We start from the raw sequence: 27296 nt of genomic DNA, 5'->3' as shown, positions 1-27296 counted from the left end.
GAGGCTTGGAGGAGGGTCATAGGGGGAGGAGCCAGTGCACACCACCTGATCCTAAAGCTTTTACTTTTGTGCCCTGTCTCCTGCGGAGCCGCTATTCCCCATGGTCCTTACGGAGTCTCCAGCATCCACTACGGACTACGAGAAATAGAATTATCGGTAAGTAAATTCTTATTTTTTCTCTGACGTCCTAAGTGGATGCTGGGGACTCCGTAAGGACCATGGGGAATAGCGGCTCCGCAGGAGACAGGGCACAAAAGTAAAAGCTTTAGGATCAGGTGGTGTGCACTGGCTCCTTCCCCTATGACCCTCCTCCAAGCCTCAGTTAGGTTTTTGTGCCCGGCCGAGAAGGGTGCAATCTAGGTGGCTCTCCTAAAGAGCTGCTTAGAGTAAAAGTTTTGTTAGGTTTTTTATTTTCAGTGAGTCCTGCTGGCAACAGGCTCACTGCAACGAGGGACTTAGGGGAGAAGAAGTGAACTCACCTGCGTGCAGGATGGATTGGCTTCTTAGGCTACTGGACACTAGCTCCAGAGGGACGATCACAGGTACAGCCTGGATGGGTCACCGGAGCCGCGCCGCCGACCCCCTTGCAGATGCTGAAGAGAGAAGAGGTCCAGAAATCGGCGGCTGAAGACTTCCCAGTCTTCATGAGGTAGCGCACAGCACTGCAGCTGTGCGCCATTGCTCTCAGCACACTTCACACCAACGGTCACTGAGGGTGCAGGGCGCTGGGGGGGGCGCCCTGGGCAGCAATGAAAGTACCTATGCTGGCTAAAAATACATCACATATAGCCTCTGGGGCTATATGGATGTATTTAACCCCTGCCAGGTTGTCAGAAAAACGGGAGAAGAAGCCCGCCGAAAAGGGGGCGGGGCCTATTCTCCTCAGTACACAGCGCCATTTTCCTACACAGCTCCGCTGCTAGGAAGGCTCCCAGGCTCTCCCCTGCACTGCACTACAGAAACAGGGTTAAAACAGAGAGGGGGGGCACTTATTTGGCGATATTATTATATATTAAGATGCTATAAGGGAAAACACTTATATAAGGTTGTCCCTGTATAATTATAGCGTTTTGGTGTGTGCTGGCAAACTCTCCCTCTGTCTCCCCAAAGGGCTAGTGGGGTCCTGTCCTCTATCAGAGCATTCCCTGTGTGTGTGCTGTGTGTCGGTACATGTGTGTCGACATGTATGAGGACGATGTTGGTGAGGAGGCGGAGCAATTGCCTGTAATGGTGATGTCACTCTCTAGGGAATCGACACCGGAATGGATGGCTTATTTAGGGAATTACGTGATAATGTCAACACGCTGCAAGGTCGGTTGACGACATGAGACGGCCGGCAAACCAATTAGTACCTGTCCAGGCGTCTCAAACACCGTCAGGGGCTTTAAAACGCCCATTTACCTCAGTCGGTCGACACAGACACGGACACTGACTCCAGTGTCGACGGTGAAGAAAAAAACGTTTCTCTGACGTCCTAAGTGGATGCTGGGGACTCCGTAAGGACCATGGGAATAGCGGCTCCGCAGGAGACAGGGCACAAAAATAAAGCTTTAGGATCAGGTGGTGTGCACTGGCTCCTCCCCCTATGACCCTCCTCCAAGCCTCAGTTAGGTTTTTGTGCCCGTCCGAGCAGGGTGCAATCTAGGTGGCTCTCTTAAGGAGCTGCTTAGAAAAAGTTTTTAGTAGAGATGAGCGGATTCGGTTTTACTCGGTTTTACTCGGTTCTCAAAACCGAATCTTATTGGCTATCCAAAACACGTGACATCCGTGAGCCAATTAGATGCCGTTTTGAGAACCGAGTAAAACCGAGTAAAACCGAACCCGCTCATCTCTAGTTTTTAGGTTTTTTATGTTCAGTGAGTCCTGCTGGCAACAGGCTCACTGCATCGAGGGACTTAGGGGAGAGAAGTTCAACTCACCTGCGTGCAGGATGGATTGGCTTCTTAGGCTACTGGACACCATTAGCTCCAGAGGGAGTCGGAACACAGGTCTCACCCTGGGGTTCGTCCCGGAGCCGCGCCGCCGACCCCCCTTGCAGATGCTGAAGATTGAAGGTCCAGAAACCGGCGGCAGAAGGCTTTTCAGTCTTCATGAAGGTAGCACACAGCACTGCAGCTGTGCGCCATTGTTGTCACACACTTCACACCATAGGTCACGGAGGGTGCAGGGCGCTGCTGGGGGCGCCCTGGGCAGCAATGTATAATACCTTTTATGGCTAAAAAAAATACATCACATATAGCCCTTGAGGCTATATGGATGTATTAAACCCATGCCAGATATCTCAAACTCCGGGAGAAAAGCCCGCCGGAATAGGGGGCGGGGCTTATTCTCCTCAGCACACAGCGCCATTTTCCTGCTCAGCTCCGCTGTGAGGAAGGCTCCCAGGACTCTCCCCTGCACTGCACTACAGAAACAGGGTAAAACAGAGAGGGGGGGCACTTTTTTTGGCGATATTTTATATATTTAGGCTGCTATAAGGATACAACACTTATATAAGGTTGTTCCCATATATATTATAGCGCTTGGGTGTGTGCTGGCAAACTCTCCCTCTGTCTCCCCAAAGGGCTAGTGGGGTCCTGTCTTCGATAAGAGCATTCCCTGTGTGTCTGTTGTGTGTCGGTACGTGTGTGTCGACATGTATGAGGACGATGTTGGTGTGGAGGCAGAGCAATTGCCGATAATGGTGATGTCACCCCCCAGGGAGTCGACACCGGAATGGATGGCTTTGTTTATGGAATTACGTGATAATGTCAGCACATTACAAAAATCAGTTGACGACATGAGACGGCCGGAAAACCAGTTGGTACCTGCCCAGGCGTCTCAGACACCGTCAGGGGCTGTAAAACGCCCTTTACCTCAGTCGGTCGACACAGACCCAGACACGGACACTGAATCTAGTGTCGACGGTGAAGAAACAAACGTATTTTCAAGTAGGGCCACACGTTATATGATCACGGCAATGAAGGAGGCTTTGCATATCTCTGATACTGCAAGTACCACAAAAAGGGGTATTATGTGGGGGGTGAAAAAACTACCTGTAGTTTTTCCTGAATCAGAGGAATTGAATGATGTATGTGATGAAGCGTGGGTTAACCCAGATAGAAAAGTGCTAATTTCAAAAAAGTTATTAGCATTATACCCTTTCCCGCCAGAGGTTAGGGCGCGCTGGGAAACACCCCCTAGGGTGGATAAGGCGCTCACACGCTTATCAAAACAAGTGGCGTTACCGTCTCCTGATACGGCCGCCCTCAAGGATCCAGCTGATAGGAGGCTGGAAACTACCCTAAAAAGTATATACACACATACTGGTGTTATACTGCGACCAGCCATCGCCTCAGCCTGGATGTGCAGTGCTGGGGTGGTCTGGTCGGATTCCCTGACTGAAAATATTGATACCCTGGATAGGGACAGTATTTTATTGACTATAGAGCAATTAAAGGATGCTTTCCTTTATATGCGAGATGCTCAGAGGGATATTTTCACTCTGGCATCGAGAGTAAATGCGATGTCCATATCTGCCAGAAGAAGTTTATGGACGCGACAGTGGTCAGGTGATGCGGATTCTAAACGACATATGGAAGTATTGCCGTATAAAGGGGAGGAATTATTTGGCGTCGGTCTATCGGATCTGGTGGCCACGGCAACTGCCGGAAAATCCACCTTTTTACCTCAGACCCCCTCCCAACAGAAAAAGACACCGTCTTTTCAGCCGCAGTCCTTTCGGTCCTATAAGAACAAGCGGGCAAAAGGACAGTCATATCTGCCCCGGGGCAGAGGAAGGGGTAAGAGAGGACAGCAAGCAGCCCCTGCCCAGGAACAGAAGCCCTCCCAGGGTTCTGCAAAGCCCTCAGCATGACGCTGGGGCTTTACAAGCGGACTCAGGAGCGGTGGGGGGTCGACTCAAGAATTTCAGCGCACAGTGGGCTTGCTCACAGGTGGACCCCTGGATTCTACAGGTAGTATCTCAGGGTTACAGGTTGGAATTCGAGAAGTCTCCCCCTCGCCGGTTCCTAAAGTCTGCTTTGCCAACGTCTCCCTCAGACAGGGCGACGGTATTGGAAGCCATTCACAAGCTGTTTTCTCAGCAGGTGATAGTCAAGGTACCCCTCCTACAACAAGGAAAAGGGTATTACTCCACGCTATTTGTGGTACCGAAGCCGGACGGCTCGGTAAGACCTATTCTAAATCTGAAATCTTTGAACCTGTACATACAGAAATTCAAATTCAAGATGGAGTCACTCAGAGCAGTGATAGCGAATCTGGAAGAAGGGGACTTTATGGTGTCCCTGGACATAAAGGATGCTTACCTGCATGTCCCAATTTGCCCTTCACATCAAGGGTACCTCAGGTTCGTGGTGCAAAACTGTCATTATCAGTTTCAGACGCTGCCGTTTGGATTGTCCACGGCACCTCGGGTCTTTACCAAGGTAATGGCCGAAATGATGATTCTTCTTCGAAGAAGAGGCGTATTAATTATCCCTTACTTGGACGATCTCCTGATAAGGGCAAGGTCCAGAGAACAGCTGGAGGACGGAGTAGCACTAACCCAATTAGTGCTGCAACAACACGGGTGGATTCTGAATTTTCCAAAATCTCAGTTGACACCGACAACACGTCTGCTGTTCCTGGGAATGATTCTGGACACGGTTCAGAAAAAGGTGTTTCTTCCGGAGGAGAAAGCCAAGGAGTTATCCAAACTTGTCAGGAACCTCCTAAAACCAGGAAAAGTGTCTGTGCATCAATGCACAAGAGTCCTGGGAAAGATGGTGGCTTCTTACGAAGCGATTCCATTCGGCAGATTCCACGCACGAACTTTTCAGTGGGATCTGTTGGACAAATGGTCCGGATCGCATCTGCAGATGCACCAGCGGATAACCTTATCACCACGGACAAGGGTGTCTCTTCTGTGGTGGTTGCAGAGTGCTCATCTGTTAGAGGGCCGCAGATTCGGCATACAGGACTGGGTCCTGGTGACCACGGATGCCAGTCTGAGAGGCTGGGGAGCGGTCACACAGGGAAGAAACTTCCAGGGAGTATGGTCAAGCCTGGAGATGTCTTTTCACATAAATATACTGGAGCTAAGAGCGATTTACAATGCTCTAAGTCTGGCAAAACCCCTGCTTCAGGGTCAGCCGGTGTTGATCCAGTCGGACAACATCACGGCAGTTGCCCACGTAAACAGACAGGGCGGCACAAGAAGCAGGACAGCAATGGCAGAAGCTGCAAGGATTCTTCGCTGGGCGGAAGATCATGTGATAGCACTGTCAGCAGTGTTCATTCCGGGAGTGGACAACTGGGAAGCAGACTTCCTCAGCAGACACGATCTACACCCGGGAGAGTGGGGACTTCATCCAGAAGTCTTCCACATGATTGTGAACCGTTGGGAAAAACCAAAGGTGGATATGATGGCGTCCCGCCTCAACAAAAAACTGGACAGGTATTGCGCCAGGTCAAGAGACCCTCAGGCAATAGCTGTGGACGCTCTGGTAACACCGTGGGTGTTCCAGTCAGTGTATGTGTTCCCTCCTCTGCCTCTCATACCAAAAGTACTGAGAATTATACGGCAAAGGAGAGTAAGAACGATACTCGTGGCTCCGGATTGGCCAGGAAGAACTTGGTACCCGGAACTTCAAGAGATGCTCACGGAGGATCCGTGGCCTCTACCTCTAAGACGGGACCTGCTTCAGCAGGGACCGTGTCTATTCCAAGACTTACCGCGGCTGCGTTTGACGGCATGGCGGTTGAACGCCAAATTCTAAGGGAAAAAGGCATTCCGGAAGAGGTCATTCCTACACTGGTAAAAGCCAGGAAGGAGGTGACTGCACAACATTATCACCGCATTTGGAGAAAATATGTTGCGTGGTGTGAGGCCAGGAAGGCCCCCACGGAGGAATTTCAACTGGGTCGATTCCTACATTTCCTGCAAACAGGATTGTCTATGGGCCTCAAATTGGGGTCCATTAAGGTTCAAATTTCGGCCCTGTCGATTTTCTTCCAGAAAGAATTGGCTTCAGTTCCTGAAGTCCAGACTTTTGTAAAAGGAGTACTACATATACAGCCCCCGGTTGTGCCCCCAGTGGCACCGTGGGATCTTAATGTAGTTTTGGATTTTCTCAAATCCCATTGGTTTGAGCCACTCAAATCGGTGGAGTTGAAATATCTTACATGGAAAGTAACCATGCTACTGGCCCTGGCTTCAGCCAGGAGAGTATCAGAATTAGCGGCTTTATCATATAAGAGCCCATATCTGATTTTCCATTTGGACAGGGCAGAACTGCGGACGCGTCCTCTTTTTCTGCCTAAGGTGGTGTCAGCGTTTCACCTGAACCAGCCTATTGTGGTGCCTGCGGCTACTAACGATTTGGAGGATTCCAAGTTGTTGGACGTGGTCCGGGCATTGAAAATATATATTTCAAGAACGGCTGGAGTCAGAAAGTCTGACTCGCTGTTTATATTGTATGCACCCAACAAGCTGGGTGCTCCTGCTTCTAAGCAGACGATTGCTCGTTGGATTTGTAGCACAATTCAACTTGCACATTCTGTGGCAGGCTTGCCACAACCAAAATCTGTCAAGGCCCATTCCACAAGGAAAGTGGGCTCATCCTGGGCGGCTGCCCGGGGGGTCTCGGCATTACTACTCTGCCGAGCAGCTACGTGGTCGGGGGAGAACACGTTTGTAAAATTCTACAAATTTGATACCCTGGCTAAAGAGGACCTGGAGTTCTCTCATTCGGTGCTGCAGAGTCATCCGCACTCTCCCGCCCGTTTGGGAGCTTTGGTATAATCCCCATGGTCCTTACGGAGTCCCCAGCATCCACTTAGGACGTCAGAGAAAATAAGATTTTACTTACCGATAAATCTATTTCTCGTAGTCCGTAGTGGATGCTGGGCGCCCATCCCAAGTGCGGATTGTCTGCAATACTTGTACATAGTTATTGTTACAAAAAAATCGGGTTGTTATTGTTGTGAGCCGTCTGTTCAGAGGCTCCTACGTTTGTCATACTGTTAACTGGGTTCAGATCACAAGTTGTACGGTGTGATTGGTGTGGCTGGTATGAGTCTTACCCGGGATTCAATATCCTTCCTTATTGTGTACGCTCGTCCGGGCACAGTATCCTAACTGAGGCTTGGAGGAGGGTCATAGGGGGAGGAGCCAGTGCACACCACCTGATCCTAAAGCTTTATTTTTGTGCCCTGTCTCCTGCGGAGCCGCTATTCCCATGGTCCTTACGGAGTCCCCAGCATCCACTACGGACTACGAGAAATAGATTTATCGGTAAGTAAAATCTTATTTTCTCTAACGTCCTAAGTGGATGCTGGGGACTCCGTCAGGACCATGGGGAATAGCGGCTCCGCAGGAGACAGGGCACAAAAATAAAGCTTTAGGATTAGGTGGTGTGTACTGGCTCCTCCCCCTATGACCCTCCTCCAAGCCCCAGTTAGGTTTTTGTGCCCGTCCGAGCAGGGTGCAATCTAGGTGGCTCTCCTAAAGAGCTGCTTAGAAAAAGTTTTTAGGTTTTTTATTTTCAGTGAGTCCTGCTGGCAACAGGCTCACTGCATCCAGGGACTTAGGGGAGAGAATTTCAACTCACCTGCGTGCAGGATGGATTGGATTCTTAGGCTACTGGACACCATTAGCTCCAGAGGGAGTCGGAACACAGGTCTCACCCTGGGGTTCGTCCCGGAGCCGCGCCGCCGACCCCCCTTACAGATGCTGAAGATTGAAGGTCCGGAAACAGGCGGCAGAAGGCTCTTCAGTCTTCATGAAGGTAGCGCACAGCACTGCAGCTGTGCGCCATTGTTGTCACACACTTCACACCAAGCGGTCACGGAGGGTGCAGGGCGCTGCTGGGGGCGCCCTGGGCAGCAATATTTAATACCTTTATGGCAAAAGAATACATCACATATAGCCATTGAGGCTATATGTATGTATTTAACCCATGCCAGATATCTAAAACTCCGGGAGAAAAGCCCGCCGAAATAGGGGGCGGGGCTTATTCTCCTCAGCACACAGCGCCATTTTCCTGCTCAGCTCTGCTGTGAGGAAGGCTCCCAGGACTCTCCCCTGCACTGCACTACAGAAACAGGGTAAAACAGAGAGGGGGGGCATTTTTTGGCGATATTTTGATATATTTAAGCTGCTATAAGGAACAACACTTATATAAGGTTGTTCCCATATATATTATAGCGCTTGGGTGTGTGCTGGCAAACTCTCCCTCTGTCTCCCCAAAGGGCTAGTGGGGTCCTGTCTTCGATAAGAGCATTCCCTGTGTGTCTGCTGTGTGTCGGTACGTGTGTGTCGACATGTATGAGGACGATGTTGGTATGGAGGCAGAGCAATTGCCGATAATGGTGATGTCACCCCCCAGGGAGTCGACACCGGAATGGATGGCTTTGTTTATGGAATTACGTGATAATGTCAGCACATTACAAAAATCAGTTGACGACATGAGACGGCCGGCAAACCAGTTAGTACCTGCCCAGGCGTCTCAGACACCGTCAGGGGCTGTAAAGCGCCCTTTACCTCAGTCGGTCGACACAGACCCAGACACAGACACTGAATCTAGTGTCGACGGTGATGAAACAAACGTATTTTCAAGTAGGGCCACACGTTATATGATCACGGCAATGAAGGAGGCTTTGCATATCTCTGATACTGCAAGTACCACAAAAAGGGGTATTATGTGGGGGGTGAAAAAACTACCTGTAGTTTTTCCTGAATCAGAGGAATTAAATGATGTATGTGATAAAGCGTGGGTTAACCCAGATAGAAAAGTGCTAATTTCAAAAAAGTTATTAGCATTATACCCTTTCCCGCCAGAGGTTAGGGCGCGCTGGGAAACACCCCCTAGGGTGGATAAGGCGCTCACACGCTTATCAAAACAAGTGGCGTTACCGTCTCCTGATACGGCCGCCCTCAGGGATCCAGCTGATAGGAGACTGGAAACTACCCTAAAAAGTATATACACACATACTGGTGTTATACTGCGACCAGCCATCGCCTCAGCCTGGATGTGCAGTGCTGGGGTCGTCTGGTTGGATTCCCTGACTGAAAATATTGATACCCTGGATAGGGACAGTATTTTATTGACTATAGAGCAATTAAAGGATGCTTTCCTTTATATGCGAGATGCTCAGAGAGATATTTGCACTCTGGCATCGAGAGTAAATGCGATGTCCATATCTGCCAGAAGGAGTTTATGGACGCGACAGTGGTCAGGTGATGCGGATTCCAAACGACATATGGAAGCATTGCCGTATAAAGGGGAGGAATTATTTGGCGTCGGTCTATCGGATCTGGTGGCCACGGCAACTGCCGGAAAATCCACCTTTTTACCTCAGACCCCCTCCCAACAGAAAAAGACACCGTCTTTTCAGCCGCAGTCCTTTCGGTCCTATAAGAACAAGCGGACAAAAGGACAGTCATATCTGCCTCGGGGCAGAGGAAGGGGTAAGAGAGGGCAGCAAGCAGCCCCTGCCCAGGAACAGAAGCCCTCCCAGGGTTCTGCAAAGCCCTCAGCATGACGCTGGGGCCTTACAAGCGGACTCAGGAGCGGTGGGGGGTCGACTCAAGAATTTCAGCGCACAGTGGGCTTGCTCACAGGTGGACCCCTGGATTCTGCAGGTAGTATCTCAGGGTTACAGGTTGGAATTCGAGAAGTCTCCCCCTCGCCGGTTCCTAAAGTCTGCTTTGCCAATGTCTCCCTCAGACAGGGCGACGGTATTGGAAGCCATTCACAAGCTGTTTTCTCAGCAGGTGATAGTCAAGGTACCCCTCCTACAACAGGGAAAGGGGTATTACTCCACGCTATTTGTGGTACCGAAGCCGGACGGCTCGGTAAGACCTATTCTAAATCTGAAATCTTTGAACCTGTACATACAAAAATTCAAGTTCAAGATGGAGTCACTCAGAGCAGTGATAGCGAATCTGGAAGAAGGGGACTTTATGGTGTCCCTGGACATAAAGGATGCTTACCTGCTTGTCCCAATTTGCCCTTCACATCAAGGGTACCTCAGGTTCGTGGTGCAAAACTGTCATTATCAGTTTCAGACGCTGCCGTTTGGATTGTCCACGGCACCTCGGGTCTTTACCAAGGTAATGGCCGAAATGATGATTCTTCTGCGAAGAAGAGGCGTATTAATTATCCCTTGGACGATCTCCTGATAAGGGCAAGGTCCAGAGAACAGCTGGAGGACGGAGTAGCACTAACCCAACTAGTGCTGCAACAACACGGGTGGATTCTGAATTTTCCAAAATCCCAGTTGACCCCGACGACACGTCTGCTGTTCCTGGGAATGATTCTGGACACGGTTCAGAAAAAGGTGTTTCTTCCGAAGGAGAAAGCCAGGGAGTTATCCGAACTTGTCAGGAACCTCCTAAAACCAGGGAAAGTGTCTGTGCATCAATGCACAAGAGTCCTGGGAAAGATGGTGGCTTCTTACGAAGCGATTCCATTCGGCAGATTCCACGCACGAATTTTTCAGTGGGATCTGCTGGACAAATGGTCCGGATCACATCTGCAGATGCATCAGCGGATAACCTTATCGCCACGGACAAGGGTGTCTCTTCTGTGGTGGTTGCAGAGTGCTCATCTGTTAGAGGGCCGCAGATTCGGCATACAGGACTGGGTCCTGGTGACCACGGATGCCAGTCTGAGAGGCTGGGGAGCGGTCACACAGGGAAGAAACTTCCAGGGAGTATGGTCAAGCCTGGAGATGTCTCTTCACATAAATATACTGGAGCTAAGAGCGATTTACAATGCTCTAAGTCTGGCAAAACCCCTGCTTCAGGGTCAGCCGGTGTTGATCCAGTCGGACAACATCACGGCAGTTGCCCACGTAAACAGACAGGGCGGCACAAGAAGCAGGACAGCAATGGCAGAAGCTGCAAGGATTCTTCGCTGGGCGGAAGATCATGTGATAGCACTGTCAGCAGTATTCATTCCGGGAGTGAACAACTGGGAAGCAGACTTCCTCAGCAGACACGATCTACACCCGGGAGAGTGGGGACTTCATCCAGAAGTCTTCCACATGATTGTGAACCGTTGGGAAAAACCAATGGTGGATATGATGGCGTCCCGCCTCAACAAAAAACTGGACAGGTATTGCGCCAGGTCAAGAGACCCTCAGGCAATAGCTGTGGACGCTCTGGTAACACCGTGAGTGTTCCAGTCAGTGTATGTGTTCCCTCCTCTGCCTCTCATACCAAAAGTACTGAGAATTATACGGCAAAAGGGAGTAAGAACGATACTAGTGGCTCCAGATTGGCCAAGAAGAACTTGGTACCCGGAACTTCAAGAGATGCTCACGGAGGATCCGTGGCCTCTACCTCTAAGACGGGACCTGCTTCAGCAGGGACCGTGTCTATTCCAAGACTTACCGCGGCTGCGTTTGACGGCATGGCGGTTGAACGCCGAATTCTAAGGGAAAAAGGCATTCCGGAAGAGGTCATTCCTACACTGGTAAAAGCCAGGAAGGAGGTGACTGCACAACATTATCACCGCATTTGGAGAAAATATGTTGCGTGGTGTGAGGCCAGGAAGGCCCCCACGGAGGAATTTCAACTGGGTCGATTCCTACATTTCCTGAAAACAGGATTGTCTATGGGCCTCAAATTGGGGTCCATTAAGGTTCAAATTTCGGCCCTGTCGATTTTCTTCCAGAAAGAATTGGCTTCAGTTCCTGAAGTCCAGACTTTTGTAAAAGGAGTACTACATATACAGCCCCCGGTTGTGCCCCCAGTGGCACCGTGGGATCTTAATGTAGTCTTGGATTTTCTCAAATCCCATTGGTTTGAGCCGCTCAAATCGGTGGAGTTGAAGTATCTTACATGGAAAGTAACCATGCTACTGGCCCTGGCTTCAGCCAGGAGAGTATCAGAATTGGCGGCTTTATCATATAAGAGCCCATATCTGATTTTTCCATACGGACAGGGCAGAACTGCGGACGCGTCCTCATTTTCTGCCTAAGGTGGTGTCAGCGTTTCACCTGAACCAGCCTATTGTGGTGCCTGCGGCTACTAACGATTTGGAGGATTCCAAGTTGTTGGACGTGGTCCGGGCATTGAAAATATATATTTCAAGAACGGCGGGAGTCAGAAAGTCTGACTCACTGTTTATATTGTATGCACCCAACAAGATGGGTGCTCCTGCTTCTATGCAGACGATTGCTCGTTGGATTTGTAGCACAATTCAACTTGCACATTCTGTGGCAGGCTTGCCACAACCTAAATCTGTCAAGGCCCATTCCACAAGGAAAGTGGGCTCATCCTGGGCGGCTGCCCGGGGGGTCTCGGCATTACAACTCTGCCGAGCTGCTACTTGGTCAGGGGCAAACACGTTTGCAAAATTCTACAAATTTGATACCCTGGCTGAGGAGGACCTTGAGTTATCTCATTCGGTGCTGCAGAGTCATCCGCACTCTCCCGCCCGTTTGGGAGCTTTGGTATAATCCCCATGGTCCTGACGGAGTCCCCAGCATCCACTTAGGACGTTAGAGAAAATAAGAATTTACTTACCGATAATTCTATTTCTCGTAGTCCGTAGTGGATGCTGGGCGCCCATCCCAAGTGCGGATTGTCTGCAATACTTGTACATAGTTATTGTTACAAACAAATTCGGGTTGTTATTGTTGTGAGCCGTCTGTTCAGAGGCTCCTACGTTTGTCATACTGTTAACTGGGTTCAGATCACAAGTTATACGGTGTGATTGGTGTGGCTGGTATGAGTCTTACCCGGGATTCAATATCCTTCCTTATTGTGTACGCTCGTCCGGGCACAGTATCCTAACTGAGGCTTGGAGGAGGGTCATAGGGGGAAGAGCCAGTACACACCACCTAATCCTAAAGCTTTATTTTTGTGCCCTGTCTCCTGCGGAGCCGCTATTCCCCATGGTCCTGACGGAGTCCCCAGCATCCACTACGGACTACGAGAAATAGAATTATCGGTAAGTAAATTCTTATTATTTTCCATTAGGGCCACACGTTACATGTTAAGGGCAATGAAGGAGGTGTTACATATTTCTGATACTACAAGTACCACAAAAAAGGGTATTATGTGGGGTGTGAAAAAACTACCTGTAGTTTTTCCTGAATCAGATAAATTAAATAAAGTGTGTGATGATGCGTGGGTTTCCCCCGATAGAAAATTATTGGCGTTATACCCTTTCCCGCCAGAAGTTAGGGCGCGTTGGGAAACACCCCTTAGGGTGGATAAGGCGCTCACACGCTTATCAAAACAAGTGGCGTTACCGTCTCCAGATACGGCCGCCCTCAAGGAGCCAGCTGATAGGAGGCTGGAAAATATCCTAAAAAGTATATACACACATACTGGTGTTATACTGCGACCAGCGATCGCCTCAGCCTGGATGTGCAGCGCTGGGGTGGCTTGGTCGGATTCCCTGACTGAAAATATTGATACCCTTGACAGGGACAGTATTTTATTGACTATAGAGCATTTAAAGGATGCATTTCTATATATGCGAGATGCACAGAGGAATATTTGCACTCTGGCATCAAGAGTAAGTGCGATGTCCATATCTGCCAGAAGATGTTTATGGACACGACAGTGGTCAGGTGATGCAGATTCCAAACGGCACATGGAAGTATTGCCGTATAAAGGGGAGGAGTTATTTGGGGTCGGTCCATCGGACCTGGTGGCCACGGCAACAGCTGGAAAATCCACCCTTTTTACCCCAAGTCACATCTCAGCAGAAAAAGACACCGTCTTTTCAGCCTCAGTCCTTTCGTCCCCATAAGGGCAAGCGGGCAAAAGGCCAGTCATATCTGCCCAGGGGTAGAGGAAAGGGAAGAAGACTGCAGCAGGCAGCCCCTTCCCAGGAACAGAAGCCCTCCAGCGCTTCTGCCAGGTCCTCAGCATGACGCTGGGGCCGTACAAGCGGACTCAGGTGCGGTGGGGGGTCGTCTCAAGAGTTTCAGCGCGCAGTGGGCTCACTCGCAAGTGGACCCCTGGATCCTACAAGTAGTATCCCAGGGGTACAGATTGGAAATTCGAGACGTCTCCCCCTCGCAGGTTCCTGAAGTCTGCTTTACCAACGTCTCCCTCCGACAGGGAGGCAGTATTGGAAACAATTTCACAAGCTGTATTCCCAGCAGGTGATAATCAAGGTACCCCTCCTACAACAAGGAAAGGGGTATTATTCCACACTATTTGTGGTACTGAAGCCAGACGGCTCGGTGAGACCTATTCTAAATCTGAAATCTTTGAACACTTACATACAAAGGTTCAAATCAAGATGGAGTCACTCAGAGCAGTGATAGCGAACCAGGAAGAAGGGGACTCTATGGTGTCCCTGGACATCAAGGATGCTTACCTCCATGTCCCAATTTGCCCTTCTCACCAAGGGTACCTCAGGTTCGTGGTACAGAACTGTCACTATCAGTTTCAGACGCTGCCGTTTGGATTGTCCACGGCACCCCGGGTCTTTACCAAGGTAATGGCCGAAATGATGATTCTTCTTCAAAGAAAAGGCGTCTTAATTATCCCTTACTTGGACGATCTCCTGATAAGGGCAAGGTCCAGAGAACAGTTGGAGGTCGGAGTAGCACTATCTCAAGTAGTTCTACGACAGCACGGGTGGATTCTAAATATTCCAAAATCGCAGCTGATTCCGACGACACGTCTGCTGTTCCTAGGGATGATTCTGGACACAGTCCAGAAAAAGGTGTTTCTCCCGGAGGAGAAAGCCAGGGAGTTATCCGAGCTAATAGAAAGGGTTTGTCAGTTCCGCACTAGTAGTGTGATGTATGGCCACACCTATGAATCTGATAAATCTGAAAATACCAATATACACAGTGCTTTTTAGTTAAAGCTATTAACAGCACTTCACTTATTGGTGGTGCTCCACCAAAAGACAAAAGAAATCCTTTTTGGGAGCACTCTTTTGAAATTTTGATCAATATTAAATCATATTATACAATGAAATGATGTGAAGATGAATAATTTAAAACTTAACTTTTATTCTGTTCCTTAAAAAAATGACCTATGCGGTCTTCTGTTCCCAACATTAGAGACCAATTATGGTCCGAGTATTAAGTATATCTATCTAAATTTCTTAGATAGGAAGATAGAAGGGTGAAATTATAAGTTATAATGAGAGTGAGCAGTATAGAATTACTCCACCAGTGTTGTTCAATTGTACTACACATCCAACAATATACGTGATCATCTTAGTGATATCCACAGTGCCTGGTATTCCTGAGGGGGACCACTCAGGAATACCAGGCACTGTGGATATCACTAAGATGATCACGTATATTTTCAATTGAACAACACTGGTGGAGTAATTCTATACTGCTCACTCTCATTATAACTTATAATTTCACCCTTCTATCTTCCTATATAAGAAATTTAGATAGATATACTTAATACTCGGACCATAATTGGTCTCTAATGTTGGGAACAGAAGACCGCATAGGTCATTTTTTTAAGGAACAGAATAAAAGTTAAGTTTTAAATTATTCATCTTCACATCATTTCATTGTATAATATGATTTAATATTGATCAAAATTTCAAAAGAGTGCTCCCAAAAAGGATTTCTTTTGTCTTTCCTTTCCTTCCATATATGTAGTTATCCGAGCTAGTCAGAAACCTCCTAAAACCAGGCCAAGTGTCAGTGCATCAATGCACAAGAGTCCTGGGATAAATGGTGGCTTCTTACGAAGCGATTCCATTCGGCAGATTTCACGCAAGAATTTTTCAGTGGGATCTGCTGGACGAATGGTCCGGATCGCATCTTCAGATGCATCAGCGGATAATCCTGTCTCCAAGGACAAGGGTGTCTCTTCTGTGGTGGCTGCAGAGTGCTCATCTACTAGAGGGCAGCACATTCGGCATTCAGGACTGGGTTCTGGTGACCACGGATGCCAGCCTGAGAGGCTGGGGAGCAGTCACACAGGGAAGAAATTTCCAAGGAGTGTGGTCAAGTCTGGAGACTTCTCTCCACATAAATATACTGGAGCTAAGGGCAATTTACAATGCTCTGAGCCTAGGAAGACCTCTGCTTCAAAGTCAACAGGTGCTGATCCAGTCGGACAACATCACGGCAGTCGCCCACGTAAACAGACAGGGCGGCACAAGAAGCAGGAGGGCAATGGCAGCAAGGATTCTTCGCTGGGCGAAAAATCATGTGATAACACTGTCAGCGGTGTTCATTCCGGGAGTGGACAACTGGGAAGCAGACTTCCTCAGCAGGAACGACCTCCACCCGGGAGAGTGGGGACTTCATCTGGAAGTCTTCCACATGATTGTGAACCGTTGGGAAAGACCAAAGGTGGACATGATGGCGTCCAGTATGAACAAAAAACTGGACAGGTATTGCGCCAGGTCAAGAGACCCTCAGGCAATAGCAGGGACGCTCTGGTAACACCGTGGGTGTACCAGTCGGTGTATGTGTTCCCTCCTCTGCCTCTCATACCCAAGGTACTGAGAATTATAAGACGGAGAGGAGTAAGAACTATACTCGTGGCTCCGGATTGGTCAAGAAGGACTTGGTACCCGGAACTTCAAGAGATACTAAGAAGGGACTTGCTTCAGCAAGGATCATGTCTGTTCCAAGACTTACCGCGGCTGCGTTGGACGGCATGGCGGTTGAACGCCGGATCCTAAGGGAAAAAGGCATTCCGGAAGAGGTCATCCCTACCCTGGTCAGAGCCAGGGAGGAGGTGACCGCACAACATTATCACCGCATTTGGCGAAAATATGTTGCATGGTGTGAGGCCAGGAAGGCCCCCACGGAGGAATTTCAACTCGGTCGATTCCTGCATTTCCTGCAAACAGGAGTGTCTATGGGCCTCAAATTGGGGTCCATTAAGGTTCAAATTTCGGCCCTGTCGATTTTCTTCCAGAAAGAATTGGCTTCAGTTCCTGAAGTCCAGAAGTTTGTCAAGGGAGTACTGCATATACAACCCCCTTTTGTGCCTCCAGTGGCACTGTGGGATCTCAACGTAGTTCTGGGATTCCTCAAATCACATTGGTTTAAACCGCTCAAATCTGTGGATTTGAAATATCTCACATGGAAAGTGACCATGCTGTTGGCCCTGGCCTCGGCCAGGCGAGTGTCAGAATTGGCAGCTTTGTCTCACAAAAGCCCATATCTGATTGTCCATTCGGACAGGGCAGAGCTGCGGACTCGTCCCCAGTTTCTCCCTAAGGTGGTGTCAGTGTTTCACCTGAACCAGCTTATTGTGGTACCTGCGGCTACTAGGGACTTGGAGGACTCCAAGTTGCTAGATGTTGTCAGGGCCCTGAAAATATAGGTTTCCAGGACGGCTGGAGTCAGGAAAACTGACTTGCTGTTATCCTGTATGCACCCAACAAACTGGGTGCTCTTGCTTCTAAGCAGACGATTGCTAGTTGGATGTGTAGTACAATTCAGCTTGCACATTCTGTGGCAGGCCTGCCACAGCCAAAATATGTAAATGCCCATTCCACAAGGAAGGTGGGCTCATCTTGGGCGGCTGCCCGAGGGGTCTCGGCTTTACCACTTTGCCGAGCTGCTACTTGGTCAGGGGCAAACACGTTTGCAAAATTCTACAAATTTGATACCCTGGCTGAGGAGGACCTGGAGTTCTCTCATTCGGTGCTGCAGAGTCATCCGCACTCTCCCGCCCGTTTGGGAGCTTTGGTATAATCCCCATGGTCCTTACGGAGTCCCCAGCATCCACTTAGGACGTCAGAGAAAATAAGAATTTACTTACCGATAATTCTATTTCTCGTAGTCCGTAGTGGATGCTGGGCGCCCATCCCAAGTGCGGATTGTCTGCAATACTTGTACATAGTTATTGTTACAAAAATCGGGTTATTATTGTTGTGAGCCATCTTTTCAGAGGCTCCGCTGTTATCATGCTGTTAACTGGGTTCAGATCACAGGTTGTACAGTGTGATTGGTGTGGCTGGTATGAGTCTTACCCGGGATTCAAAATCCTTCCTTATTGTGTACGCTCGTCCGGGCACTGTATCCTAACTGAGGCTTGGAGGAGGGTCATAGGGGGAGGAGCCAGTGCACACCACCTGATCCTAAAGCTTTTACTTTTGTGCCCTGTCTCCTGCGGAGCCGCTATTCCCCATGGTCCTTACGGAGTCCCCAGCATCCACTACGGACTACGAGAAATAGAATTATCGGTAAGTAAATTCTTATTATTATTAACCTTTACAGAGATTCTTTGATTATTGGTGTCAGTCCTGGCCCCAGGAACTTCCGCTCTAAGGGGGTCATTCCGAGTTGATCGCTCGCTAGCTACTTTTAGCAACCGTGCAAACGCATAGTCGCCGCCCACGGGGAAGTGTATTTTCGCTTTGCAGGAGTGCGAACGCCTGTGCAGCCGAGCGCCTGCAAACACATTTTGTGCAAAACAAGACCAGCCCTGTAGTTACTTATCCTGTGCGACGATTGCTGCGACGAGTGACACGGTAATGACGTCAGATACCTGCCCGGCCCAGAAAACGGTCAGTTGACACCCAGAAACGCCCTTTTCCTGTCACTCTCCTTGCGATCGGCTGTGCGAATGGAATCTTCGCTAGATCCAGTGCACAGCAGCGATGCTCTTTGTGCCCTTATGACGTGCATGAGCATTTCGGTGCATGCGCAGTTTTGCCATTTTTCTCTGACGTCCTAGTGGATGCTGGGACTCCGTAAGGACCATGGGGAATAGCGGCTCCGCAGGAGACAGGGCACAAGAATAAAAGCTTTAGGATCAGGTGGTGTGCACTGGCTCCTCCCCCCATGACCCTCCTCCAAGCCTCAGTTAGATTTTTGTGCCCGAACGAGAAGGGTGCAGGCTAGGTGGCTCTCCTAAGCTGCTTAGAATAAAAGTATATTTTTGGTTTTTTTATTTTCAGTGAGTCCTGCTGGCAACAGGCTCACTGCATCGTGGGACTAAGGGGAGAAGAAACGGACTCACCTGCGTGCAGAGTGGATCGGGTTTCTTAGGCTACTGGACATTAGCTCCAGAGGGACGATCACAGGTTCAGCCTGGATGGGTCCCGGAGCCGCGCCGCCGGCCCCCTTACAGAGCCAGAAGAGCGAAGAGGTCCGGTGAAATCGGCGGCAGAAGACGATCCTGTCTTCAGACTAAGGTAGCGCACAGCACCGTAGCTGTGCGCCATTGCTCTCAGCACACTTCACACTCCGGTCACTGAGGGTGCAGGGCGCTGGGGGGGAGCGCCCTGAGACGCAATATAACAGATAATACCTTAGATTGGCTAAAGAATACATCACATATAGCTCTTGGGCTATATGGATGTATTTTAACCCCTGCCATTTTTTACAGAAAAAGCGGGAGATAAGGACGTCGTGAAGGGGCGGAGCCTATCTCCTCAGCACACAAGCGCCATTTTCCCTCACAGCTCCGCTGGAAGGACGGCTCCCTGACTCTCCCCTGCAGACTTGCTACTGAATCAGGGTAAAAAAGAGAAGGGGGGGCACTATTGGCAGCTAAAAACTATACAGCAGCTATAAGGGAATAACACTTATATAAGGTTATCCCTGTATATATATATAGCGCTTGGTGTGTGCTGGCAGACTCTCCCTCTGTCTCTCCAAAGGGCTAGTGGGGTCCTGTCCTCTATCAGAGCATTTCCGGTGTGTGTGCTGTGTGTCGGTACGTGTGTGTCGACATGTATGAGGAGGAAAATGATGTGGAGGCGGAGCAATTGCCTGGGTTAGTGATGTCACCTCCTAGGGAGTCGACACCTGACTGGATGATCGTATTTAAAGAATTAAGTGATAATGTCAGCACTTTGCAAAGAACGGTTGATGACATGAGACAGCCGGCAAATCAATTAGTGCCTGTCCAGGCGTCTCAGACACTGTCAGGGGCCCTAAAACGCCCGTTACCTCAGTGGGTCGACACAGACCCAGACACAGAAGGGTATTATGTGGGGTGTGAAAAAACTACCAATAGTTTTCCCTGAGTCAGATGAGTTAAATGAGGTGTGTGATAAAGCGTGGGTTTCCCCCGACAAAAAACTGCTAATTTCTAAAAAATTATTGGCACTATATCCTTTCCCGTTAGAGGTTAGGACACGTTGGGAAACACCCCCTAGGGTAGATAAGGCGCTCACACGTTTATCAAAACAAGTAGCGTTACCGTCTCCTGATACGGCCACCCTCAAAGAACCAGCAGATAGAAGGCTGGAAAATATTCTTAAAAGTATATACACACATACTGGTGTTATACTGCGACCAGCAATCGCTTCAGCCTGGATGTGCAGTGCTGGCGTCGCGTGGTCGGATTCCCTGACTGAAAATATTGATACCCTGGATAGGGACAATATACTGTTAACTATAGAGCATTTGAAGGATGCATTACTATATATGCGTGATGCACAGAGGGATATTTGCACCCTGGCATCAAGAGTAAGTGCTATGTCCATTTCTGCCAGAAGAGCGTTATGGACGCGACAGTGGTCAGGAGATGCGGATTCCAAACGACATATGGAAGTATTGCCGTATAAAGGGGAGGAGTTATTTGGGGCTGGTCTATCGGACCTGGTGGCCACGGCAACGGCTGGAAAATCCACCTTTTTACCCCAGGTCACTTCACATCAGCAGAAAAAGACACCGTCTTTTCGAACTCAGTCCTTTCGTTCCCATAAGTACAAGCGAGCTAAAGGCCGTTCCTTCCTGCCCCGGGGCAGAGGAAGGGGAAAAAGACTGCACCATGCAGCCGCTTCCCAGGAGCAGAAGCCCTCCCCTGCTTCTGCCAAGTCTTCAGCATGACGCTGGGGCTTTACAAGCAGACTCAGACATGGTGGGGGCCCGTCTCAAGAATTTCAACGCGCAGTGGGCTCACTCGCAAGTGGACCCCTGGATTCTACAGGTGGTATCGCAGGGGTACAAACTGGAATTCGAGGCGTTTCCCCCTCGCCGGTTCCTGAAGTCTGCTCTACCAAAGTCTCCCTCCGACAGGGAGGCAGTTTTGGAAGCCATTCACAAGCTGTATTCCCAGCAGGTGATAATCAAGGTACCCCTCCTACAACAGGGAAAGGGGTATTATTCCACGCTGTTTGTGGTACCGAAGCCGGACGGCTCGGTGAGACCAATTTTAAATCTGAAATCCCTGAACACTTACATAAAGAGGTTCAAATTCAAGATGGAATCACTCAGAGCGGTGATAGCAAACCTGGATGAAGGGGACTATATGGTGTCTCTGGACATCAAGGATGCTTATCTCCACGTCCCAATCTACCCGTCTCACCAAGGGTACCTCAGGTTTGTAGTACAAAACTGTCATTATCAGTTTCAGACGCTGCCGTTTGGGTTGTCCACGGCACCTCGGGTCTTTACCAAGGTAATGGCCGAAATGATGATTCTTCTTCGAAGAAAAGGCATCTTAATTATCCCTTACTTGGACGATCTCCTGATAAGGGCAAGGTCCAGGGAACAGTTAGAAGTCGGAGTAGCACTATCTCAGGTAGTGTTACGTCAGCACGGGTGGATCCTAAATATTCCAAAATCGCAGCTGATTCCAACGACACGTCTACTGTTCCTAGGAATGATTCTGGACACAGTCCAGAAAAAGGTGTTTCTCCCGGAGGAGAAGGCCAGGGAGTTATCCGAGCTAGTCAGGAACCTCCTAAAACCAGGCCAGGTGTCAGTGCATCAGTGCACGAGGGTCCTGGGAAAAATGGTGGCTTCTTACGAAGCAATTCCATTCGGAAGATTCCATGCAAGAACGTTTCAGTGGGATCTACTGGACAAATGGTCCGGATCGCATCTTCAGATGCATCAGCGGATAACCCTGTCGACAAGGACGAGGGTGTCTCTTCTGTGGTGGCTGCAGAGTGCTCATCTACTAGAGGGCCGCAGATTTGGCATTCAGGATTGGGTCCTGGTGACCACGGACGCCAGCCTGAGAGGCTGGGGGGCAGTCACACAGGGAAAAAATTTCCAGGGCTTGTGGTCAAGCATGGAAACATCTCTTCATATAAACATTCTGGAACTAAGGGCCATTTACAATGCCCTAAGTCAAGCGAAACCCCTGCTTCAGGGTCAGGCGGTATTGATCCAATCGGACAACATCACGTCAGTCGCCCACGTAAACAGACAGGGCGGCACGAGAAGCAGGAGGGCAATGGCAGAAGCTGCAAGGATTCTTCGCTGGGCGGAAAATCATGTGATAGCTCTGTCAGCAGTGTTCATTCCGGGAGTGGACAACTGGGAAGCAGACTTCCTCAGCAGACACGACCTTCACCCGGGAGAGTGGGGACTTCACCCAGAAGTCTTCCACCTGATTGTAAACCGTTGGGAAAAACCAAAGGTGGACATGATGGCGTCACGTCTAAACAAAAAACTAGACAGATATTGCGCCAGGTCAAGGGACCCTCAGGCAATAGCGGTGGACGCTCTGGTGACACCGTGGGTGTACCAGTCAGTGTATGTGTTCCCTCCTCTGCCTCTCATACCAAAAGTACTGAGAATCATAAGAAGGAGAGGAGTAAGAACGATACTCGTGGTTCCGGATTGGCCAAGAAGGACTTGGTACCCGGAACTTCAAGAGATGCTCACGGAAGACCCGTGGCCTCTACCTCTAAGAAAGGACCTGCTCCAGCAAGGGCCTTGTCTGTTCCAAGACTTACCGCGGCTGCGTTTGACGGCATGGCGGTTGAACGCCGGATCCTGAAGGAAAAAGGCATTCCAGATGAAGTCATCCCTACCCTGGTCAAAGCCAGGAAGGATGTAACCGCAAAACATTATCACCGCATTTGGCGAAAATATGTTGCGTGGTGTGAGGCCAAGAAGGCCCCTACAGAGGAATTTCAACTGGGTCGTTTCCTCCATTTCCTGCAAACAGGACTGTCTATGGGCCTAAAATTAGGGTCCATTAAGGTTCAAATTTCGGCCCTGTCGATTTTCTTCCAGAAAGAACTGGCTTCAGTACCTGAAGTTCAGACATTTGTAAAAGGGGTACTGCATATACAACCTCCTTTTGTGCCTCCAGTGGCACCTTGGGATCTCAATGTTGTTTTGAGGTTCCTTAAGTCACATTGGTTTGAACCACTCACCACTGTGGACTTAAAATATCTCACATGGAAGGTGACGATGCTGTTAGCCCTGGCTTCAGCCAGGCGTGTGTCAGAATTGGCGGCTTTATCATATAAAAGCCCTTGCTTAATTTTTCATTCTGACAGGGCAGAATTGAGGACTCGTCCTCAATTTCTCCCTAAGGTGGTTTCTGCTTTTCACATGAACCAACCTATTGTGGTGCCTGCGGCTACTAGGGACTTGGAGGACTCCAAGTTACTTGACGTTGTCAGGGCCCTGAAAATATATGTTTCCAGGACGGCTGGAGTCAGAAAGTCTGACTCGCTGTTTATCCTGTATGCACCCAACAAGCTGGGTGCTCCTGCTTCTAAGCAGACTATTGCTCGTTGGATTTGTAGTACAATTCAGCTTGCACATTCTGTGGCAGGCCTGCCACAGCCAAAATCTGTAAAAGCCCATTCCACAAGGAAAGTGGGCTCATCTTGGGCGGCTGCCCGAGAGGTCTCGGCTTTACAACTTTGCCGAGCAGCTACTTGGTCAGGGGCAAACACGTTTGCTAAATTCTACAAATTTGATACCCTGGCTGAGGAGGACCTGGAGTTCTCTCATTCGGTGCTGCAGAGTCATCCGCACTCTCCCGCCCGTTTGGGAGCTTTGGTATAATCCCCATGGTCCTTACGGAGTCCCAGCATCCACTAGGACGTCAGAGAAAATAAGATTTTACTTACCGATAAATCTATTTCTCGTAGTCCGTAGTGGATGCTGGGCGCCCATCCCAAGTGCGGATTGTCTGCAATACTTGTACATAGTTATTGTTAACTAAATCGGGTTATTGTTGTTGTGAGCCATCTTTTCAGAGGCTCCTTCGTTGTTATCATACTGTTAACTGGGTTCAGATCACAAGTTGTACGGTGTGATTGGTGTGGCTGGTATGAGTCTTACCCGGGATTCAATATCCTTCCTGATTATGTACGCTCGTCCGGGCACAGTATCCTAACTGAGGCTTGGAGGAGGGTCATAGGGGGAGGAGCCAGTGCACACCACCTGATCCTAAAGCTTTTATTCTTGTGCCCTGTCTCCTGCGGAGCCGCTATTCCCCATGGTCCTTACGGAGTCCCAGCATCCACTACGGACTACGAGAAATAGATTTATCGGTAAGTAAAATCTTATTTTTTACCCGATTGCTGCGCTGCGAAAATTTGCAGCGAGTGATCAACTCGGAATGACCCCCTAAATCCTCTGCAGCACAAACCTAAATCTACCTCTGTAAGGAGGCAATACTAACCACCGTGCTTATATAGCGAGATCATTTTCTGGATGTAAGTGTCTGGGACAGTGTATTAGGCCTCATACAGGCTGCACTGCTCATATATCACCATGATGTTTAATGCTGCTTATCTGTCTCTTCTTGCAGTGTCTGGAGGGAGGCCCGCGACCGGATTGTTGGCTTTCCGGGACGGTACCACGCCTGGGATATTCCTCACCAGTCCTGGCTCTACAACTCTAACTATTCCTGCGAGCTGTCCATGGTGCTGACCGGAGCTGCCTTCTTCCACAAGGTGAGACAGCAGCCCACAGAACTCTCCAGCGATGGACCTCAAGTTCACTTTGTTTGTAGGAAGCTTTTTCTGGTCTGTAAACTCATGTCTGACTTTGCTTTCTCTGAGGTCCTAGTGGATGCTGGGAACTCCGTAAGGACCATGGGGAATAGACGGGCTCCGCAGGAGACTGGGCACTCTAAGAAAAGAATTAGGACTACTGGTGTGCACTGGCTCCTCCCTCTATGCCCCTCCTCCAGACCTCCGTTAGAATCTGTGCCCGGCTCGAGCTGGTTGCACACTAGGGGCTCTCCTGAGCTCCTAGTAAAGAAAGTATTTATTAGGTTTTTTATTTTCAGTGAGATCTGCTGGCAACAGACTCACTGCTACGAGGGACTTAGGGGAGAGAAGCGAACCTACCTGCTTGCAGCTAGCTTGGGCTTCTAGGCTACTGGACACCTTTAGCTCCAGAGGGATCGAACACAGGCCCAGCCTCGGTCGTCCGGTCCCGGAGCCGCGCCGCCGTCCCCCTTGCAGAGCCAGAAGACGGAAGATCCGAGGAGAAAATCGGCGGCTGAAGACTCCGGTCTTCATTAAGGTAGCGCACAGCACTGCAGCTGTGCGCCATTGCTCCCCATGCACACCACATACTCCGGTCACTGATGGGTGCGCTGGGGGGGGGGGGGCGCCCTGGGCTGCAATTAGATTACCTTAAAAATGGCAAAAATACACATAATAATGTCTAATACACTATATATGTGTAAAATCCCCTGCCATAATATTAATATAAAGAGCGGGAGAAGCCCGCCGAAAAAGGGGCGGGGCTATCTCCCTCAGCACACTGGCGCCATTTTCTCTTCACAGCTCCGCTGGAAGGACGCTCCCCAGCCTCTCCCCTGCAGTTTCCAGGCTCAATAGGGTAAAAAAGAGAGGGGGGGCACTAAATTTAGGCGCAATACTGTGTATTATAGCTGCTATAGGGAAAAATCACTTTGTGTAGTGTAATATCCCTGTGTTATATAGCGCTGTGGTGTGTGCTGGCATACTCTCTCTCTGTCTCCCCAAAGGACTTAGTGGGGTCCTGTCCTCAGTCAGAGTATTCCCTGTGTGTGTGCGGTGTGTCGGTACGGCTGTGTCGACATGTTTGATGAGGAGGCTTATGTGGAGGCGGAGCAGGTGCCGATAAATGTGATGTCACCCCCTGCGGGGTCGACACCAGAGTGGATGGATATGTGGAAGGTATTAACCGACAGTGTCAACTCCTTACATAAAAGGCTGGATGATGTAACAGCCGTGGGACAGCCGGCTTCTCAGCCAGTACCTGCCCAGGCGTCTCAAAAGCCATCAGGGGCTCAAAAACGCCCGCTACCTCAGATGGCAGACACAGATGTCGACACGGAGTCTGACTCCAGTGTCGACGAGGATGAGACATAAACACAATCCACAAGGGGCATCCGTTGCATGATTACGGCAATAAAAAATGTGTTGCACATTTCTGACATTAACCCAGGTACCACTAAAAAGGGTATTATGTTTGGGGAGAAAAAGCAACCAGTGGTTTTTCCCCCATCAGATGAGTTGAATGAAGTGTGTGAAGAAGCGTGGGCTTCCCCCGATAAGAAACTAGTGATTTCTAAAAAGTTACTGATGGCGTACCCCTTCCCGCCAGAGGACAGGTTACGCTGGGAGACTTCCCCGAGGGTGGATAAAGCGCTCACACGCTTGTCAAAAAAGGTGGCACTGCCGTCTCAGGATACGACCGCCTTAAAGGAGCCTGCGGATAGAAAGCAGGAGGCTATCCTGAAGTCTGTATATACACACTCAGGTACTATACTGAGACCTGCTATTGCTTCAGCATGGATGTGCAGTGCTGCAGCAGCGTGGTCTGATTCCCTGTCTGATAACATTGATTCCCTTGACAGGGACGCTATATTGCTAACCATAGAGCATATTAAAGACGTAGTCTTATCTATGAGAGATGCACAGAGGGATATTTGCCGGCTGGCATCTAGAATAAATGCAATGTCCATCTCTGCCAGGAGAGTATTATGGACTTGGCAGTGGACAGGTGATGCGGATTCTAAAAGGCACATGGAGGTTTTGCCTTACAAGGGTGAGGAATTGTTTGGGGATGGTCTCTCGGACCTCGTTTCCACAGCAACAGCTGGGAAGTCGACATTTTTACCTCAGGTTCCCTCACAGCCTAAGAAAGCACCGTATTATCAGGTACAATCCTTTCGGCCCCAGAAAGGCAAGCAGGTTAGAGGCGCGTCCTTTCTGCCCAGAGGCAGGGGTAGAGGGAAAAAGCTGCACCATACAGCCAGTTCCCAAGAACAAAAATCCTCCCCTGCTTCCACTAAATCCTCCGCATGACGCTGGGGCTCCACTGGTGGAGCCAGGTGCGGTGGGGGCCCGTCTCCGGAACTTCAGCGACCGGTGGGTTCGCTCACAGGTGGATCCCTGGGTTCTACAAGTGGTATCTCAGGGATACAAGCTGGAATTCGAGACGTCTCCCCCTCGCCGTTACCTCAAATCGGCCTTGCCAGCCACTCCCCAGGACAGGGAGGTAGTACTGGCGGCAATTCACAAGCTGTACCTCCAGCAGGTGATAATAAAAGTTCCCCTCCTTCAACAGGGAAGGGGTTACTATTCCACAATGTTTGTGGTACCGAAACCAGACGGTTCGGTGAGACCCATTCTAAATTTGAAATCCTTGAACACTTATATAAGGAAGTTCAAGTTCAAAATGGAATC

At 49.6% G+C, this 27296-nt stretch overlaps 1 protein-coding gene across 2 annotated transcripts in view; it reads left to right on the top strand.

Annotated features, from left to right (window-relative positions):
• The window catches only part of EXTL3 (exostosin like glycosyltransferase 3), a 188266-nt gene that overhangs the window by 147478 nt on the left and 13492 nt on the right, over positions 1-27296 (top strand). For both annotated transcript variants that reach the window (XM_063915067.1, XM_063915068.1), the window contains one exon: positions 24419-24563. In XM_063915067.1, the coding sequence (XP_063771137.1) occupies positions 24419-24563 (145 nt within the window). The remainder of the gene's footprint in view (positions 1-24418; positions 24564-27296) is intronic.

This window comes from Pseudophryne corroboree, chromosome 4 (genome assembly GCF_028390025.1).
Source record: "Pseudophryne corroboree isolate aPseCor3 chromosome 4, aPseCor3.hap2, whole genome shotgun sequence".
NCBI lineage: Eukaryota > Metazoa > Chordata > Amphibia > Anura > Myobatrachidae > Pseudophryne > Pseudophryne corroboree.
This window is presented reverse-complemented; position numbering and strand designations above follow the sequence as displayed.